Source organism: Saccostrea echinata, unplaced genomic scaffold (genome assembly GCF_033153115.1).
Source record: "Saccostrea echinata isolate AGI-Se365-2 ecotype Australia unplaced genomic scaffold, CSIRO_AGI_Sech_v1 ptg000025l, whole genome shotgun sequence".
NCBI lineage: Eukaryota > Metazoa > Mollusca > Bivalvia > Ostreida > Ostreidae > Saccostrea > Saccostrea echinata.
The window spans coordinates 296,728-317,281 of NW_026889774.1; the positions used below are offsets into that span (position 1 = coordinate 296,728).

The 20,554-nt window shown below is 35.7% G+C and overlaps 1 protein-coding gene and 1 pseudogene across 1 annotated transcript; one reads left to right on the forward strand and one right to left on the reverse strand.

The window, feature by feature from the left end:
- The first annotated feature begins 514 nt into the window (after positions 1-514).
- On the forward strand, positions 515-1,547 carry LOC133192384 (putative nuclease HARBI1; annotated as a pseudogene).
- A 12,206-nt stretch (positions 1,548-13,753) lies between these two features.
- On the reverse strand, positions 13,754-17,653 carry LOC133192385 (uncharacterized). Its single transcript, XM_061328400.1, has 4 exons — positions 17,298-17,653; positions 16,553-16,834; positions 16,164-16,467; positions 13,754-13,963 (listed from the first exon to the last, which is right to left on the reverse strand). Exons 1-4 carry the CDS (start codon positions 17,651-17,653, stop codon positions 13,754-13,756), a joined length of 1,152 nt encoding a protein of 383 aa, XP_061184384.1.
- Positions 17,654-20,554: the final 2,901 nt, after the last annotated feature.

Below are 20,554 nucleotides of genomic sequence, written 5' to 3' on the forward strand. Positions count from 1 at the left end.
CCTACCTGTAATTTATTTCTTTTGTTCTCAGTCTGCACCCCATTCCCACTTGGCCAACACACATTTACCTGTGTTTTACCTGTATTTTTTCAAAATGTTGGCTAAGTGGGAAGACACCGGACTGGTTTGCTCAAAACACTGGTTAAACTTATCCGCTGGTTAAATCTCTTATCCAGCGCTTAACTTTTAACCATCGGTTAAATCTGTTGCTCAGAATTTATCCACTGGTTAACTTTGCTATCCAGTGGTTAAATATTGGCCAAAGTAGCCATTCCACAGAGGTGGGTTAAGTCTCTTATCCAGTAGATAACAATGGATGCCCGCTTGTTCTTTGATGCCAATTTTGGCAGACGACGGCGAAAAATTAAGGTTTACCGACATTTTACGCAGGATTTCGAAGCTCTGGAATACAGAAAAAGATACATCACTGATTTGTTAGAACCCGATTTATGCCGCCCTACTCTCAGATCACACTCCTTCGCAACCATAAGTAAAGTTGAGATGGCTCTAAGATTCTATGCAACAGGGGATAATATGAGAACCATTGGTGACACACTAGGATTTCATAAGTCCAGTGTCTCTAGAAGTATAAGAGATGTGTCCGAGGCCTTGGTGAATATATCCTCAAACTTTATCAAATGGCCATCAACCAACGAAGAGAAATTGGAAAACAAGAGGGGTTTTTATGTCATATCTGGATTTCCATGTGATTGGGGCAGTGGATGGGACCCACATCCACATCGTAGCACCATCTGATCACGAAGAAGTATATGTGAATCGTAAGGGATGTGATCACAAAGGCAAGATGTGACAATTTATAAGCATTTATTTAAGAATGCATTTTTTTCATAATGTAAGGAAAAAACTTTCGAAATTTCAATTTCTATATCAACTGATATGATTATTTACATATACTGAACTGTAGTAGTTTCGGTAAGTAAAGTGCATTAAATATACAATAATCAGCAAGTCCTTTGTACAAATTAAAGGGAAGGGGGCTTTTTTTATTTTTAAAATAGCGGTTGTGTAAACGTAAGTTTAGTAATTTTCATTTGAGTTACACTGTATTCCCCTTTCTTACAGTACGCTCCCCCAACAATATTGGTTAAAATATTGTTTTAAAATTTAATTATTCCAAAAATGAGAGAGATGCAGTCCTCCCTAGGTTTGTTGTGTGTGGACAGCGTTTTCAGGCATTTTTATACGTGTGGATTTGGGGGGGGGGGGGGGTTAGTGTCAGATCTTTTTCAGCACCCTTCCTCCTTTTAAAAAGTCATGGTTCATACTTAATTAGCACAGGTTTACATAACAAAATATCTAAATTAATAGTGCAGCCCTTAAATTACCATTTTGTGGGGGGAAGGGGGGGGGGCGTACCTGCTTGTATTGGTGCATTATGAATTGTACTTTTACCAACAGGACGATTTATCAATGTCGTTGCAAAGTGGCCAGGATCCAACCACGATTCATTTATTTTCCGAGAATCCAATGTTGGCACCTTTCTCGAAATGCACCATAGGGGATTACTGATGATGGACTACTTCTAGGCGATAGCGGTTATATGCTTGTACAACATACCTTGTAACCCCGTACTTACGACCAAACTCTGAGTAAGGCACATTATTCAGACTGGGACTCAGTTTACCCAGCTTTACCATTTCAAATCAATTGAACAAATTTTAAAACGTAAATTACCTTTTAGTTTGAATGCATATACTGTCAGATTTTCAATGAGTGAGTTAAATTTCCCCTCATTCACCCCCTACAACTGCATTCTACTGGGCTATATTTATTTACCAATTAAATGCCAAATTAATATAAACTCTAATAATTGAAAATATCTTTCATTATATTTAAGTGCTCAACAAAATTACAATGTAGTCCATACACGCTCAAGAGCAGTGATAGAGCGATGCTTTGGATGGTGGAAAAGACGTTTTATGGTCTTGCATGGAGAAATCAGGGTATACAGTGCTTTAAACTTTGAAAAATTATTCAAAATAATAATTTGAATGTAAAACATATTATAATACAAAAATATTTGTGCTTCTAAATTTTAAAGTACTTCGTTTTTGTAATATTCAGTGTAAGCCTGAGAGAGTAACAAAAATTATAGTGGCATGTGCCGTATTGCACAATATAGCTTTGGACAGGAAGGAACCAATGGATGAAAATTGTAATAACCTTCCTAATGATGCAGATGATGGCGATGGAGTCCCTATGCAGCCTACAAATGACAACATCCGCCAGTTCATTGTTAACCATTACTTTAATCATTAATATACTACATCTTATTTAAAGTTTGGACACTGAATACAGACAATTCAAGTTTCAGTTTCTGAATTTCAAGAGACACCTTTTCTTTCTGTAATTTAATCAGTCCAGTCTTTTTTCTAATTCTACAATGATCCTCTTGAAGGACTCGTTTCTGCAGATCAGAGACACTTTCTTTACATTTTCTCTTTCTGGTTTTGTCTATAATGAGTAGTAAAAGAATATATTCAAAGACTGTTCAAGGGTTAAGGTTTTAATTCATAATTTTTTCATTCTTTTTAAATTTACATTTGCTACAGTTATTACATGAAATTTATACGAAGTTTGGCAGAAACGTACCTGCACAAGGTGATTTAAAATTCTTCATCTTAGTCCCAGTCTCTGATAATGCTACATCATATGTTACAGTTGTTTCTGTTCATATATATATATATATATATATATAAGAAGAGATTAATATTAAATGTTCTTTTTAAAAACTAAATTGTCTACTATTCTTCATCACTTTCAATGTATCAAAATATTTACCTGTCAGATTTTCAGGAAGTTCAGTGATTGTTTCATCTGCATCTTCAAATTTACAGTTAAATGCAAGTTTATTGTTATATTATTATTATAACTTAAGACATCAATTATACACTTTCGGACTTTAAATCAGTTCAAACATAACCATATTAATTCTAAAATAATATAATTACATTTACTTTGAGCTCTCTTTGATGTCACAATGTCCTCATCTACACATCCAGCAAAATTATTGAAAATCATTTAGAATCTTTTGAAGAAAAAAAAGGATTACATGCTTTTAAATGTGGAAAGTAACTGAGTTTTTCTGAGTTCAGAAAATAATGAAGAAAACTTTTATTAGCTTATTAAATCGAGCTATTCATGATCAAAGTATCTTTTTTTTTTTTTAAATTGTTCATATTCCAAATATAAAACTTTTTGTATATTATTTACATTTTGATGGTTGATCTCCAAGTGAAACTACTAGTTTATAAGTAGTCAACATTAAAATGATAAATGTATTACCTAAATCTTTAAGTTCATGCGATGTATTTTCATCACTTTCTGCATGGACTGTTTGTGAATCTAAAAATAAAAAATGACATGAATCCCTATACATTACACTTTTAATTATATACCCTATATATATATATATATATATATATATATATATATATATATATATATATATATATATAGCTTTGTAGTTCATTTACCTAATGACTTATAAAATAATAGATTATTTATCGATTAGGAAAGTCATTGGAAACCTTTGTGTTGACCTTAAAAGCATGAGTAATTAAATTTACAACGGCCTTTATTTATTTTTTTAAATAGGTGAATAAAGTGAAACAAAGGGCAGTAACTCTTAAATAGAAAAGAGAAGCATAAGGCCAAAATAAAAAATACCTTTGTTTCCCCTAACGCGACCGACCCACTTAAATCGTGCCGACTGGAAAGTTTTTTTAGTAAGATTATTCAAATATTTTTTTTTATTATTGTTTATCAACTTTATAAAATACAATTTTATCAAAATCCGTTTTTATCAGAACGGCGGTTTTTGTTTTACGCTCATTTGGCGCCCACAACATGTGGCCACAGAGTGTTAGTTCGTGTTATAAAACATCGGCGACGTATAAGTCTTATTATACCTTTAACTTATTAGAAACCTACACTCTTGAAACATTTCGTGAAGTAAATATACCATGACTAAGGAGTGTTAAGATGGTATTTACAAATGTGTCTTCTGAAATTAACGTACGTAGTAAGCATGGCAAAGCCTGCCTCATGAGCAGATGAGGGGCCCACCTTGTGTATGCATTTCATTCGTTTCGATCTAATAAACAGTTCATGTATGATCCTATTTTTACTATATAGGACCATAGGAGTTGTAAATATGTCTTTCTATAGTTATTTCATCTTGATAAATATAATTCAGATGTCGTTTCTTCATTCCTTTTATTTATGGAGTAAACTTCGTGACTATAACATTAGATACATATATATGAAACTTTAATCATTTTAGATATGGTTTGGTTGAATTAAATATTGTTTATACATGTACACTCTTTCCAAATAGTGTTGAAATCTTTAAAATTGGCTTATGGTATGGCTTCCTGAGACGTCCAATGTACTTTTCTTTAGTTAGGCCCTTGAAAATAGGTTGTTTCTTTGCTGTGAAATACCTTTTAAATTTTGGGCTGACAACATTTGAACACCTGCCTGGTGGAGGGCTCCTAATTAAAAATTTTACTCGGCATTTATAGCCATTGATCATTAAGAATCAGTAAGGGGTCTTTTTCGTGCCATCATCTACATGTATACTGCGACACTGGACCTGCGTTTTTTACGGTCTCATTCGACTGACCAGTCTCCACGTCCCACGTCGGGACCTGTGACTTAGAATAAGCACCTTAACTGCGTCGTGACTCCAAAACGAAACACTAGAGTTACTGCGCCACGCGAGGCCCTTGACAATTTGTCTGTGTACTCGAAGATGATAGTAGGTTTGAAAAATATACTCGGATGTCCGATGGTTGAATATTTGCGAATCTTGTCTTTTTGTTAATATTCGATTTCAATAAATTTACGCTGCCCTGAGATATTTCACAAGTTCAAATGAATAATATTTGTGAATTAACTTACCATACATGTTGCTTCATTTGTATGGTATTCGTTTTAAAAATCGGTTTCTTTTGCTCTTTCTTGTTTATAAAGATATTATTCAATTTTTCAGAATGTATTTTCAAAACTGCTGTCAGAAAAAAAATAATTTACCTACCTACCTACCCAACTTGAGATTTTAGGGTCGGGTTAGGGAAAACAATGATATTTTTAATGGTGGCCTAAAGAAGTACATTTTCCTTGTAAATATTGGTAAATATTTCATTTTTATCAGGATATCATATAAAATTGACGTAAAGTAATGTGTATCATATAATTGTTAATTACATATCTTTCTTATTCAAAATTTGCTCCTTCACAAATAATGATATCAACTAATAAATGACGGTCATTTATAATTTTTTGAAGTGTTTCACATAAATCGCTCCAGAACAGCCGAATAACACAATAATTATTAACATTTTGTTATATAAATAAACTCGTAGTATCCTTGTGTTCCCGAAATGTTCTTGGGAAAAGTCACAGTATTACTTGGGTACAAAATATTTCATGAGAAAATCAACTTACCTACAAATTTGAGGGTATTTTCAACACGATATCGTTTGTTCTCGAGAATTTTTCACTCATATGGAGACGCCACCACTTGCCGGTGGAGGGCTGCACATTTTGTCCTATGCTCGGCACTTACGGCCATTGAGCAGTGAGGGATCTTTATCGTGCCAGCACCTACATGTACTGCGACACGGGACCTCGGTTTATACGGTCTCATCCGAAGGACCGGTCTCCACGTCCCACAGTGGGATTCGAATCAACTCCTTACTTCGCGACTCTAGAGCAGACGCTCTAACCACTGCGCCACGCGGGCGACCACAATATCGTAATCTGCATTAAAACAAAGCCATCACATATTTTTCCCAAGCAGGATTCAGTTAGAGAACCTTTTCTTACAGGTTTCCATAAAAAACTCGGATTAATCCTCATTCATCACCTGCGCCAGACTCTTTTTTTTACACACAAAATGAATTCTACCCCCAACCACAGGTATAAAGCAGAGTACATTTCAAAAGTAATTTCTTTGTATGCATTTTGAACATGCGGAATTTCAATCAAGGGTACGTAAGCGATGTATTTTTAAAATATTCGGACATATAAGACTTCAAAAACCTTTCACGACTCCTGAATTTTGCAATAGCTATCTAGCATATAACATGCAGTTTGAAATAAAATGTAAAGTTCATGACACTTTCCCCGTCATAACACCTCAAGTTAGCAGTGACTAGACGTCAATTTCCATTATGACGTCATTTCGGTACTTGAGAGAAGTGAAGGCACTGTGATATTCTATGGAAAGCTTTAACCTAACCGCCCAACGCTTAGGGCTCTTGATTTTCGTTGTCTTTCGTTATTGCCGTCACGGTAGCATAGTCGGTAGAGCACTCGCTCCGTGATCGGAAGGCCATGAGTTCGAATCTCGGCCCCAAATGACTTAAGTCGATAAAAATTAGGTCGCAACTGTTCCTTCGCCAAGCGCTCTGCATCTGGAGTGAAAGTTGCGGGTCCTTCGGATGAGACCATAAAAACCGAGGCCCCGTGTCACGGCAGGCGTTGGCAAGATAAAGATTCCTCACTGCTCAATGGTCCTGAGTGCCGAGTAAAGGTCGAAATTTGAAGCCCTTCACCGGTATATGGTGACGTCTCAATATGTGTGAAAAATTCTCGAATGGGACGTAAAACTTCATACAATTAATCAATCTTTCTTTACTAATTCCCATCATATTCCTACACTGTGGACTTGAAAGATTCCCCACTTTATCGACATTTGTCACTGAAACCATATGGAGAGGCAGTGCATAGTTTCCTAGTTATCATTCTTCTTCATCAAGGAACTGAACTAACCTTTTGATGCTGGCAATTTTCCAGAGGGTTCGATTGTTTTCCCTGTATTGTATATAGTTTTAGTCCCTTGCAAGAAATTTATACTCATCTTATTGTTAGACGTCTCCATAAACCATTGAAGAGCTTTGATTTTAGGCCTATACTCGGCACTCACGGTAATTGAGCAGAGAGGGCCAACGCCTACCCTTACGTTTTTAAAGTCATATCCGAAAGACCCCTGGTGCTTGGCGAAGGAACACTGACGACGTATGTTGTGCGTCTTAGGTTTTGATGCGGCACCATGGATGAGAATCGAACCCGGACCTCCCGATTGCGAAGCGAAAGCCCTTCCCACTAGGCTACCCTTTTAAGATGACTTCCTTAATTGGTTCCATGATCTCTACCAGAGGCAAAGATGACTGCTGATGACAGCATGGCACCTCTTGGTGGTGATTTGGATCGATTCTTTAGAGCCTCAAACGTGTACGTGTACGTTTTAAGTCTTTCTTTTTCCATAACCCGTATAATGCCAGGTCTTGTCCAAATAGTTTCAGATTTCAGTACTGCAGTTTAATTTCAGTATCGTTCCCGTTTTGTCTCCGCCTCTGAGGACTACTTCTCTATTTTGGGAGATTGTATATGGACCTATCCAATTCACTTCCTTAAAGTTTGGATTGCTTTCACTGCAGTTTCCTACAATTACAGCCATACACAACGTCTCCTGATTTGAACTTGGAACTTTGATGTCACTTTTCTCCGGACCGTCACGGGCGCTCGGCACTTTGAAGTGAAAGTTGCGGGTCCTTCGGATGAGACCTTAAAAACCGAGGCCCCGTGTCAAGGTAGGCGTTGGCACGATTAAAAACCCTCGCTGCTCAATGGCACTGAGTGCCGAGTAAAGGTCTAAATTTGAAGCCCTTCACCGGTATATGGTGACGTCTCTATATGAGTGAAAAATTTCTCGAATAAAAGAATTTACGTCCCGTAAAACAACATAAATTAATCGATCACTTTTTTCTCCGGTTTTTCTCTTTCATCTTGCACTGAGCCATCTTTGTATTGTCCTATACAGTGATACCTGGAACAGCTGCCTACAGTGGAGCAGAATATTTATAATGGCCTTTGTTGCATGCTTTGAATTGTTGTTTTCTTTGAGGTTCAGCTCACATGGGAGAGTTGGCGGTCTATCAAATCAATTTCATATGGCTGAAACTCTGAAACCTTAGAGTGTGTCTGCCTTATTCGAAATAAAGGTGCTTCGAGGTGGATATCCCAGTTTGAATCCTGCTTCAGTTTCTGTAGTGCCCTGTATTAGAAAGGGCCATACTAACAAGGCATATTTGGCATATGAAACATTACGCCTATAGTATATTCTTCTTAAAAACTAAATAGCCCAACGGTAGTTAGGATTATCCAAAGCTATAAAAAATGTCTCAGAAGTAGACTGATGGGCTAGTGAAAAATTACGAACCAATGTCAAAACACATAAAACAAATTACGCTCCAGTTCACTTTTCTTTATTTGACTTTTTCACGAAGATGCTTGTTTCTGCACAAAGTGTTTAAAATGTTTATGGTGAATACAAATGAATACCTTCGGCATTTTCAAAGCATGGTAGCAGAAAAATTTAAAAGAGCAAAAAGTAAGTGCACGCAACTTGGGAGTGTTTGCATATATTGGTATAAGTTAGTGTAACTCTGCTCCACTTGAAAAGATTTGGTCATGGACATATTTTCTTGTTATCTATTATCCTTAAGTTTAATTCAACCCAACTTCAAGGGAGCATTTTGAACAAATCTGATTCTGAACTACCTGAAGACAAGTACATAATATGACTTTTCCTGGCCTTGCTATTCTTTTCCTATATACTAGTATATTCCCATGTAAAGCTTTATATCATACTGCAGCACAACCCTAAACCCGAGGCCATAATTTCTGCATTAACTTAGGATGCTTGCACATCAGTATGACTAATCATTCCCGTGCTGTTCTTCACAAAAAAGATTTTAAAAGATTTTAGTTGCAGGTTGCCCCCCCCCCCCCCACTTTTTGATGTTGTAAAGTCGAGCACTGGCAAATTGCAGGATTTGGACAGTAAAATAACTTTTTTTTTGCTTGTCAGATTTTTTTGGGGAAGTTGGCCCCCCCCCCCTTTTAAACCGTTGCTACGGGCCTGCGTTATGAAATACATCACAGATGTTTTGTCAACAGAGGTCAGAGTTCGCAAGTGTGAAACGATAACACAATAATTTTTTTAACAGTCCAAGAATCGATGTGTCCAATTATGTAATGTAATCAGCATTATTAGGTCACCTGAATCACTCAAGTGACCTATTGCCATCTTGTTTTCGTCCTTCCTGATTTTAAACTTCGCTGAAACAGCCTAGCTAATTCCAACATATTTTGATTTTTAGCATCTATGGGTTAAGAGGGAACATAAATTGTAAATTCATGCTACTGCCTCCAAGGACCCTGAAGGGGTGAGGCACTTGTATAGGTAAATTGACCTACATTTAGACACTTTGCCCTGGGATATTTCATAGTGTAGCCTTCCACTTCACAGTTGTTAGAGCCACAAAAGCTTTAAATATTGTAAACAGTTCTTCAAGAGTGTAACAAACAAAACAAAACTAGACACTGTACACATTACATAACGGAAGAATTTTAACAGTTCTAATTACATATGGTATTGTAACAACTTCTTCAGATTCTAATTAATTTCTTTAGTTTCAAAGGAAACTACAGAATAATTGTGACAAACAAGTTGATGAAACAAGGATATCAACACACGGGCACTTGTTTCGTATACGGGGCACCCCTACTTATTTTTACCACAAGGTACCTAACTCAATTTCAGGCACCCCCGCTTCAAACTCGTATTTTGTTTATATATTAATCATTAACCTACTTTAAAATGACATCGTTCGCTTCGAAAGACTTTTTTCTTGTCAAATTAATCGTTTCGGACGTCTCTGGTCGAGCCTCTTTTTTGTAAACCACTCATTTCTTCCTCAAAAATTATCTCGATACAAAATAAGACTACGGATCGAATACATTAACTTCCGGTTGGGTTATAAATGTAGGATAAATCCAGAGACTTACGAGAATTCCTTTCCGAGGTCTCTGGTTTTATCCTTCATTTATAACCCAACCGGAAGTTAATGTATCCGATCCGTAGTCTTATTTTGTATCGAGATAATTTTTGAGGAAGAAATGAGTGGTTTACAAAAAAGAGGCTCGACCAGAGACGTCCGAAACGATTAATTTGACAAGAAAAAAGTCTTTCGAAGCGAACGATGTCATCTTAAAGTAGGTTAATGATTAATATATAAACAAAATACGAGTTTGAAGCGGGGGTGCCTGAAATTGAGTTAGGTACCTTGTGGTAAAAATAAGTAGGGGTGCCCCGTATACGAAACAAGTGCCTGTGTATCAACAGTCTCGTTTGAAGTCACCATTTTGTAAGTTTAATGGTCGATACAATGACCTTGTCACCACATACAACTTATCATTAAGTCAAATGCTGACTGGCGTTTTTATGCAACTGGATCGAAAGATCCCGGGGGTATATTGTTTTTGTCCTGTTTGTCTGTCTGTCTGTTGTCGTCAACTTTAACCTAGCCCATAACTATCAACTGTCAAGGGTAAGGCTTTAATATTTGACACGAGTGTTCATTATGACAAGACCTTTCCATTGGTACAGAAATTTTTGATCATGTGTCCTCAACTATGACCTTTGGCCTACATTTGAAAAACTTTAACATTGGCCATAACTATTGCACTGTAGTCTACGTCCCACTCCAGATTTGTGCTACCATCGGGGGCACAGTGTTTCACAAACACATCTTGATCATTATTAATTGTTAGGCCATTATTTATACACTGAACCCTCTACGGATTTTTCCGTTTTTCCCCCGATGATGATAATGAGCACACGCCGGGTGTGACCGATCGGCAGGGGATGCTCACTCCTCCATGGCACCTGATACCACCTCCAAATGTTGAGGCCCGTGTTTGCTCTGCTCCAAATTTGTATAGTTTCAGATTGAGTAATGTTCGTTATCTTCATATTTTATTGTGTATAACATGGATCACTAAAAAACTCAACGACATGAGCCAGTTTTACTTTGTTCATCCTTTGTTTGTACATAAATAACTTTCATCTCTAGGTGCCTTCCCAACAGGATCACACAAATATGCGGTCTTGCGTGATTTGTCGATTTGGTACATGTTAATTCCAGGAGTAAGGTCCAAGATTTCATCGACTTAAGAATTTTCTGACAACTAACAAGATCTGACAGCCACAGTATTATCGTGTAAATAATTGTACAGGTTCAAAACATCATCAAACTTATCAGTGTTGCAAGCAATGTTCTCGGGTGGGATACTTAATTACAAGGGCTCTCTAGATTTACACCTGAATGTGGGACAGTCATGTAAAGTCTCCCCTGTAAAAACTTGCTATTCTTTTTTGGCCTCTTCTAGTGCAATAAAAAGCTGTGATCTTAATGGGCTTATAGATCCAAGGGAGCCACTGCCTTATTAATTTGAATAAATTATCTATTTAATATATCCGTGTTTTGTGAAGCTCTGAAGATTTCACTTGCTGGGAGTACTGTTACATTAATAGCCATATCATTTTACTCTGAATAACATACTGTGTTGCGTTATTTAAAGGTACTTAAGTGTCATTTTAATTTTTTTAAAGAATTGCTATTTTTTTATATTCAACGTTAACACAACATGTTACCCATGTACCCGGAGGGGGGGGGGGGGTTGCTGGGTTATGAAGAGACAGTTTTCTAAACTTCAGGTGTCTGTGGATTTACAACAATGTCTTTTTCATCTACTATTCATGAAAAAGAGTTACAGTCCTTTATCGAAAACAACAGATTTTTTTCTTATCTTTTTTGTATCACTTTTTGTGATGAAAAGTGATAGTAGTGCAACTTTCAATTGCTTCCAAGTGTAAGTGTACTGTGCAAATGTTATTTTGTTAACACGATCATCTGAAAGACTCGATTTTAGCGCCGTAATGTTTTAAGACCGAAATTCAAATTTCACACACAACCACCGAGTCTTCAAGAATTTCGGTCACAGATCGTCTCGAATCATTAACTAGACTGTCATATTTTTTAGGGTATATAACTGGACATTAAGCCAAGGTATGTTGGTGCCAAGAACTTTTAACTTTAAACAATATTTAAATCCTTAATCTTCTGATTGATTGATATTGTTCAACGCCGAGTCTGTAATATTTCAGCCATATATCGGCGGTGAAAAGTTGTGTGCAGGTTGAAAGATTGTTTTTTTCATCTTCTGAGTTGTACAGTCTGAAATTACCTGGCATGGTTTGCACTTTCTATCTTTAAATCAACAATTCAATGTGTTTAGCTCTACTTGTGAATTACCAGAAGAGCTTATTCGATAGTAAGTTGCCCGTTGTCCATTTGACTCAAAGTACTTAACATGCGACCGTAAGGGCGAGCACAGCAACTCATACACGTTTTAGGTAGGCTTATTTAAACTGTAACCGGTAGTAGAACTCTTAAATGAATAAATTAACAAAGTTACTAGCCTACTTGGCTTAAAGCAGTAAACTATCTCCAGTTATGTCTGTCAACCCAGGTAAGGGGATTTCTGAACTATGATCAACGCTAAATGAAAACACAGTTGTAAGTTTTATGAATTTAATAAAGTGAGAATTAACCTTTGCAAATGATAACAAATAATAAATAATAGTCAAAATTTAACCAAGAATAAAGGGAGGAATGTGAAAAACCTATGAAAATAATATATGTCCCTACTGACCTTCCATACTTATAAAAAAAAGGTCAAAAATCCTATAAAAAATGGTACAGATGTCAATGAGTTGGAAAAATGTAAGGGAAATGAGCAACATCACCCAATATGAACTCTACTAATCAACACTCTAGAGTTGAACTTAAAATAATAATGCTTAATCTGGACTCTAAAAATATCTAACCCAGAAAATAAACAACACCAAAAATAAATAATAAATAGTGGTTCTAGAAATTATCCTGTTATCTACAAATCCTAGACCTGGCTGGACTTGGAAAAGGGGAAAATATATTTATTCTATTAAACCTACATCCTAACTGTTTCCTAACAAAAACCTAGAACTTGTGAAAAACGTGAAACTAAAGCTAGCTAAGACCTACAGTACTGTTAAACCATGAGGTTTTCTTAGCACTCTAGGGTACTAATCAAATAGTGCTCATAAACCATGAGATTTTCTTAGCACAGTAGAGAGGAACTAACCATGAGGCTGTGTTCCCCAACCCAAGTGAAGAAAACTACACGAACACGGCTTTAAATACCCTAGCTAGGCCCAAAAATAAAAGCCAAAAATATCAAAGATCCTACAACTAACTTAACCAATCAGAACACAGCTACCAAACGTACTATGGAAAGACTCCCAACATGGATGACACTTCCTGTTTAAAAAGTAAAACGTGGAATGTCAACGCATGTCCTAACTTATAACAGGCAAATAGTAAAGGGGTTTTACGTAAGTAACAACGGAAAACATAAGGTAAATAGAACTATCAGACTGAAATATCACCAAATACTTCTAAAATAATGTATAATTTACGAAACGAGGACTATGAAATAAAAATCTAAACCAATTCCTCCCCCCCCCCCCTTAAAAAAAACAAAATTACAATAAATTTTTGTTTCAGTATACATCTAAGTGAAGAAAATCATGAATAATGTCAGTAGAACTGTGGCTTCTAATCTCGAGCATTATAGGAGTCTGAAAGGTGAGATAGGGGTTCCAGAGGCAAGGCGTGGCGTATCTTTGCAGCTTCTTCCCGTGCTTCCTGATGTACAGGTGGAAGTGGCATGCCAATGCTCCAAGGATCACAGAATCTTAGATTCGCGATGATCTTCTTCAGGTAGCATCCATGCAGACCTCTGTGTTTTTTACGTATCTGCTGCTTTAACATGTTCATTTTAAATGAGGTGACCGAACAATACAATAGTATACCAGAATCTTGGGTGTATGGAAGTTATGGGTCCGGAAGGATCCAATTCTCTGAAATCTATGCGGTCTAGATTTGCAATTCTCCACTGGACATTGCTGGCCCTCATTTGGCCACTCCTGCCCAACAAGTTCCTCCATCTCCTCCTCAAGAACAGTTAAATCAAGAACTTCCACCTAATAAATGTGAAAACATTGTAAAACAATAATTAGAAAAGTATTAAATCAAATTATTTACCATCAATGAAAGTTCTGGAGTCATATCTCTAAGAAAATAACTTTTTAAAATTAAAATCTTAAATTTCTAAGACTTTAAATAATATCTGAATATATGGAAAGTTAATCAATATAGTTGTCTATCAAATTCAGAATCCACTGAATTAAAACTAAAATGTTATCAAGTAGTGCATGCAAAATATTTATAACGTAACCAAAACAAGAGATGACCTATGCATCACCTTTCATAGATTACTATGAAAAACTTGAGTGTTGATTTCAGTACAGTACAAGGGAGATAATTTACAGATCATCTACGGTCAGTATTAATCTAGAATATAAGCTCTCATTGATTCATATCTATTATTACTGTTGCTGAATAAACCGAAAGATCTGAAATATACTGTTTTGACTTCTAGATAACTTTAAATCATTGCCAACTACTGTGTCTTATTAAAAAATAAAACATCTAGCATTGACCTTGTATCCACTAAAGTCAAATACAGTGCTAGCTTGAATGTTATTCTCAAAAAAAATGACTACCGAAAACTAAATCATTAATAAGAAATACTTTAACTAGACTGAGATATTTCAAAAATTCAATATCACTTGTCATCACTACAAAGGGTCAACTCAAACTTTTTATATATCATGTAATATATATATATAGAGAGAGAGAGAGAGAGAATTCAAAAATAAAAATTACTATACACATAGGCTTTAACAAAAATAATAAAATAAAATGCCTAGGTGCCTGGTCTCAAGGAGAATAGAGAGCTGGGGGTTTGATTGTTCTACCCCACCTTGACTGTCTAAGGGGTTCAGGACTAGGTATATTAAAAACGGGGGGGAATTACAGTTTCTACAACTTCCTGTTGAACATTAAAATCTATCTACAGGGGGTTCTAATGACTCGTCAAGGGAAGTACAATGTAACTACTGGTGTCCAGTTTCTAGGAGGTAAAATGCCTTCATAGGGTTTTAATTGAACTACATGTACCACAATGAGAGGGCTTTTAGGGTCTTTCTGAACTTGATATGTTACATCTGTGATCTTGTTAATAACTTTGTATGGCCCTATCCATCCTTACCCTAACTTAACACCAGCTGAGGGTGGATAGCACCTCCAGACAAAGTCATTTTCTGAAAACTCTCTAGGTTTTAATCCCTTATCATAGTATTTCTTCTGTTTTGATGCTGCCTGTCTAAGATTTTCAGACACAAAATTGTAAGAATCAGCTAAACCTATTCTTCACCACTCTACATATTCTACAGGGCAAGTAGGAATAAGTGAGGAGAAGGATTCCCTAACATAAGATCAACTGTGCTCATAATTTCATGGCAAACCATAATTAAATTTGGTGAGCAACCTGTACTTTCTTGAATGGTTGACCTATATGCCATAAAGACAAAGGTATATTGTCATCCCAATTATCCCTATATTTATTAATATAAGTTGATAACATTTGTAAAAGTGTCCTATTCATCCTCTCAATTAAACCATCTGACTGTGGCCTATATGGAGTGGTGTGTGTCTTTTCAATGCCTAACTTCTCACATAAAATAGAAAATAATTCCGACTCGAACTTGCGACCTTCTTAACGAAAAAGTACTATAGTTTACTATAGTATCAAAGTTTTTTCACTATAGTAAATCAAAGTATTTTTACTATCGATTTCAGATCGTTATATTTTTTGTTCTTTAATTCATAAATGCACATTTTTTATATTAAAGTGAAATATTATTTGTATATTCACATATTTCCAATTTTTACATTACTATTATCGAATTTAAGAGATTTTAAGTTTTGAAATCTCAAAAAAAGTTCCAGAGTAAAGTTTCATAGTAAATCAAAGTATCAAAGTTTTCACTATAGTTAACTATAGTTAATTTTTGTTAGGCCTTGGTCTGAGTGAATCTGTTTAGGGACACCAAATCTACAGATAAATTCATTAACTATCTTATCTGCTACTGTCAAAGCTGTGTGATTAGGTACTGCATAAATTCCAGCCCACTTAGAAAAATAATCACAGAGAACTATGATATACTCATTACCATTACTTGTTCTGGGCAAAGGGCCTAAAATATCAACTCCTAACCTATCTTAAGGAGCACCTATAACTGATTGATGAAGAGATAACTTCCCAAGACCTGGACCAACTTTTGCTCTGGCACAAACATCACACTCTTTACACCAACGTTTAATGTCTGAAGACATACCAGGCCAATATACCCTACGCTTAAAGGATTTAATGGTACGTTCTCTACCGAAGTGACCAGCAGTTTTATTCTCATGAAGTTCATGAAATATCTGAGATCTAATGTGTCTAGGAGCAATCAACAACAAAGTCTCCTTATCAACTAATGACTTCCACTTGTAATACAACATGCTTTCTTTGACTTCTAGAGATTCCCATAATCCCCAAAATGTTTTCAAGTCAGTAGAAGCATCCAAAACAACATGCCTAGGAGGTTTAACAATGCAACTTTCCTTTAATCTAATTATTTGCTGAGTAGCAGGTTCTCCTTGTTGCCAAGTTATCAACTGACCAAGTATCCAACCAATTAGATACAACATCACAACTATCATCACCATTGTCATCAACAGAATTGTGGGACCCTGACTCCGCCGAGTTGAACCATTGGTCGGTTCCCACAGGAGCAATCTTAGAGGCCCAGGACAGTAATATGATGTCCGTTTGCTGCGGTGCACCTGTTCGACCACCAGAATCCACACAATTCCTCAAATGACAATCAGGACAATCCTCACGCTTACAATAATTGGAAGGCCTTCTTGACAAACTATCAGCATTACAATGGAATTTCCCTGGCCTATGTTGAATGGAAAAATCATAAGTCTCCAAAACTAAAAGCCATCTAGCCAAAATTCTTTCTGGACTATTCAACGAAACAAGGGAAGCATGATCCGTTCTAACCGTGAAATGTCTACCCCAAAAGAAATGTCTATACAGGCGAATGAAAGTAACTACTGCCAACAACTCCTTATAAGTGGTACAATATCTGACTTGGGATTTATCCAAAGTCCTACTAGCATAAGCAATGACCTTCTCACCATTTTGTACTTGAGATAAAACAGCACCTAATCTTGTCAAACAAGCATCTGTGCCTAAGATGAACTTTGAGGTACCATCAGGATGGCTAACACAGGAGCTGAACAAAAGAGTTCCTTAAGTTTCTCAAATGATTTCTGGCAATCAGAAGTCCAACAAAATTTCTTCCCTTTTCTTGTCAAATTTGTTAAAGGGCTGCAAAGGTGGAAAACTCAGGAATAAACCTCCTATAATATCCAGCTAGACCTAGGAAACTTCTAACCTCAGTGACATTACTAGGAACAGGCCATTTCTTAACTTTGTCAATTTTACTAGGATCACACTGAATTCCTTTATCAGACACCACATGGCCTAAAAATGACACTTCTCTCTGAAATAGTACATATTTTGAAGGTTTCAAGGTCAAATTTGCTGACACAAGTCTATCAAACACTAGCTTAAGATTTTTCAAAGCTTGGTCAAAACTACTTCCAAACACAATAATGTCATCTAATAAACATTTCTCCCATCTGAGACCTCTAAGAACTAACTCAATTAACCTCTCATAACAACTAATGGCATTACACATGCCAAAGGACATTACTTTAAACTGAAATAAGTCCATATGAGTTGAGAAAGCAGTTTTAGGTTTATTCTTATCTTGGATTTCTTATCAATCAGCAGTCAAAATGTACAACCTTAATTAAGTCTTGGCAGTTTGTTCCTTTTGATCCAGATGTACTGATAAATATTAACCTTGATGTTGAAACCATCAGGCTGGGTATGAATAAATAATAAATAAATATCAACATTTCTGGCAACAAAAACAAAAATCATAACTTAATCTTTTGACCTCCTCATCCTTGTTATGGCGTACTGTATTGAATGCTGAAGCTTCGCACACATTTTGTAAACAAGATTCATGTGTAATGTAAACATTAATTCATTCCATAGGTTTAAAACTATTTTTATTAGAATTGTTTAATACTATTTTTATTACAATTATACTATTTAAACTAGAGCAAAGCTCGTTGTTGGAGCAACAAGCAGGTCTTCCGTCCAATTCAGTGAATAAAATGAAGGGCAGAAATGCAAATTAGTATGTAAGAAAGAACAGTTCTGAAGAGCATTCGACTTATAATGATGTGAGACGTCTTCATGGACTTTTATCATTCATTTACAAGGAAATATTTGTATAAAGAAGCCACTGGTTACTACTTCCGGTTAGACCGGAAGTGAAGTCGATTGACAAAAAATAAAGTCAGACGTCTCCAATGACTTTAACCATTCAATTCCCTGCCAATACCTACAAAAATAAGCCTTTTCTGACTACTTCCGGTTTGACCGGAAGTGACGTCGAGTTTTTGAGTTTTGACGCTTCCGATTACTCAAAACATGCAATAACGTGTACAAAACTTCAAAAATATGCATTTTCTGTTTACTTCCGGTTTTACCGGAAGTGACGTCATTAGACGACTTTTGATGACTTCACCAGCTGCCACTTGTTATTTTGAACAACTTTGCTTCAATAATGTATCACAAATTTTTGCTCGTTTTTGAAATACTGAGAAAAAACTTTCGGCCCCTCTAGATCTCTTTTTTAGGGGGCCAGCCCCTTTTTGTTGATATTGGATGAAAGATCTTGTAGTTTTGAACAAATTTTGTTCTACATGTTTTAACAAATTATTTACAAGTAAAAAGCTTTTGTAGAAAAAGCGTTGAAAATTTTAAAATTTTCGATATGCCTTTTTTTTTTACCATAGCGAGCGTCGACGTGCGGCATTTCTGGTAAAAGTGAAATGCGTTATGCATATCTGCAGACATAGGTCTATCAGACCTTTAAATTTTATGATTCTGTCTAGAGCCATTCATGAGAAAATTTCCGGACAACCAGACCCTTAAAAAATCATTAAATCGACAATATCTCCGGACCGGAAGTGACGTCATCAAAACAGGAAAAAACCTATAAGGTTCAAGTGATGTTATATCAGTCCTGAAAGTTTCATGGAAATCCATCAAGCCGTTTTCGAGAAATTGCGTGCACAAAATCGGTAAAAAAAAAAAAACAGTAATAAAAGTGAAAAAGAAACCTACGCAGGTATATTAAGGCAGTACCCAGATCGTTTTTCAGCAAATTTAGACTTTTTTCGTAAAATGTAATATCGATAAACTGGAAAAGCCATAGATTAAACATTTACTATTATTATCCATTGTATAGACGTCATTGAATTCTCAGGCTGAAAGAAGCACTCCACTACGACGTCATCACGTGACGTCTATAAATATAAAAATTGCCTTAACGAAAAAGTGAAAAGTTCAACACTACCCCGGGGATAATTCAATTCTTTTTGTGAAAATAATTATGTAAAAACATCACCAGGGTCATGAAAAGTGCTGCTAGAATCCTACTCTCCCGACACAGAAAATATTATTCCAAAGTTTCGCATGAAACCTTACCAAAATTTTCACAATTTGAACATACGATCAAGGAATTGTCATCAATTCATGTTAACCACACGATTCTAGCAGCACTTTCCAATACAAGCTTTCGATACAAACAAAATTTATGTTTCAAAGTATGCGGCGTAGTGTTGAACTTTTGCATCTTTGTTGTTATAGAACGACAGAGGAAAGGCTGTTCGGGATTTTAAAACACTGCCTGTGTTCATTATAAGAAAACATGATAAGTATAAATCAGTGTACTTGATTCTGAATCTTTAATTCCTTATGAATCACACATAACATTCACGGTATATGCTTTTAAACTCCCATTTCATATATTTGTTGACATGAATTCTCGTCACGTTTAATTTTCACTCAGCAAATATTTTATCAATAGTTTTGACGTCATGGGTTTGGTATTTTACCCCCGTGATAAATACTCAGCTTTTTATACCACCCAAAAACGACAAGATTTAGTTTATATTATGTTTTTAAATTATTCCATTTACTTTTTGGACCTGAAATTAAACTTTAAATATAGAAATTAAAAAATCATTATCTCTAAAGTTCACGTCATACAACTTACTATGACGTCATACTGTGTAGGCAAGTAGGATATCTGAGTGCAGCCTTAACATACCCGCGTAAGAATAACAAGAATGTCTTCCGTAGAAGACGGAAGACCTTAATAACAATAACTCAGTACTGTGTAACTTTATAACAGATGTTACATGATTACATGTATAATTTTTATCCACCTGTCAGTAAGGCTATACCTGAAGAATTTTTTTTTCAGGTTAAGGTACACATCTAGTTTTTTTCCCCCACCACTTGCCATCCATGACTGAAATGTTTGCTCTAGCTGCTGCAAAAGACCTACATGTTCACCAGAATTTACCAATTGATAGCCACAGCAAGTCAAAAAATTCAAATTGGAAAAAGAAAAAGAAAAAGAAAGAAACATTCATGTTAGAGATCACATAAAAGAAGCTAGTTTAATTGGAATATGAAAAAAAAAATGTGCAGAACCTCCCTTGAGATTAAAAACCATTCTGTATGA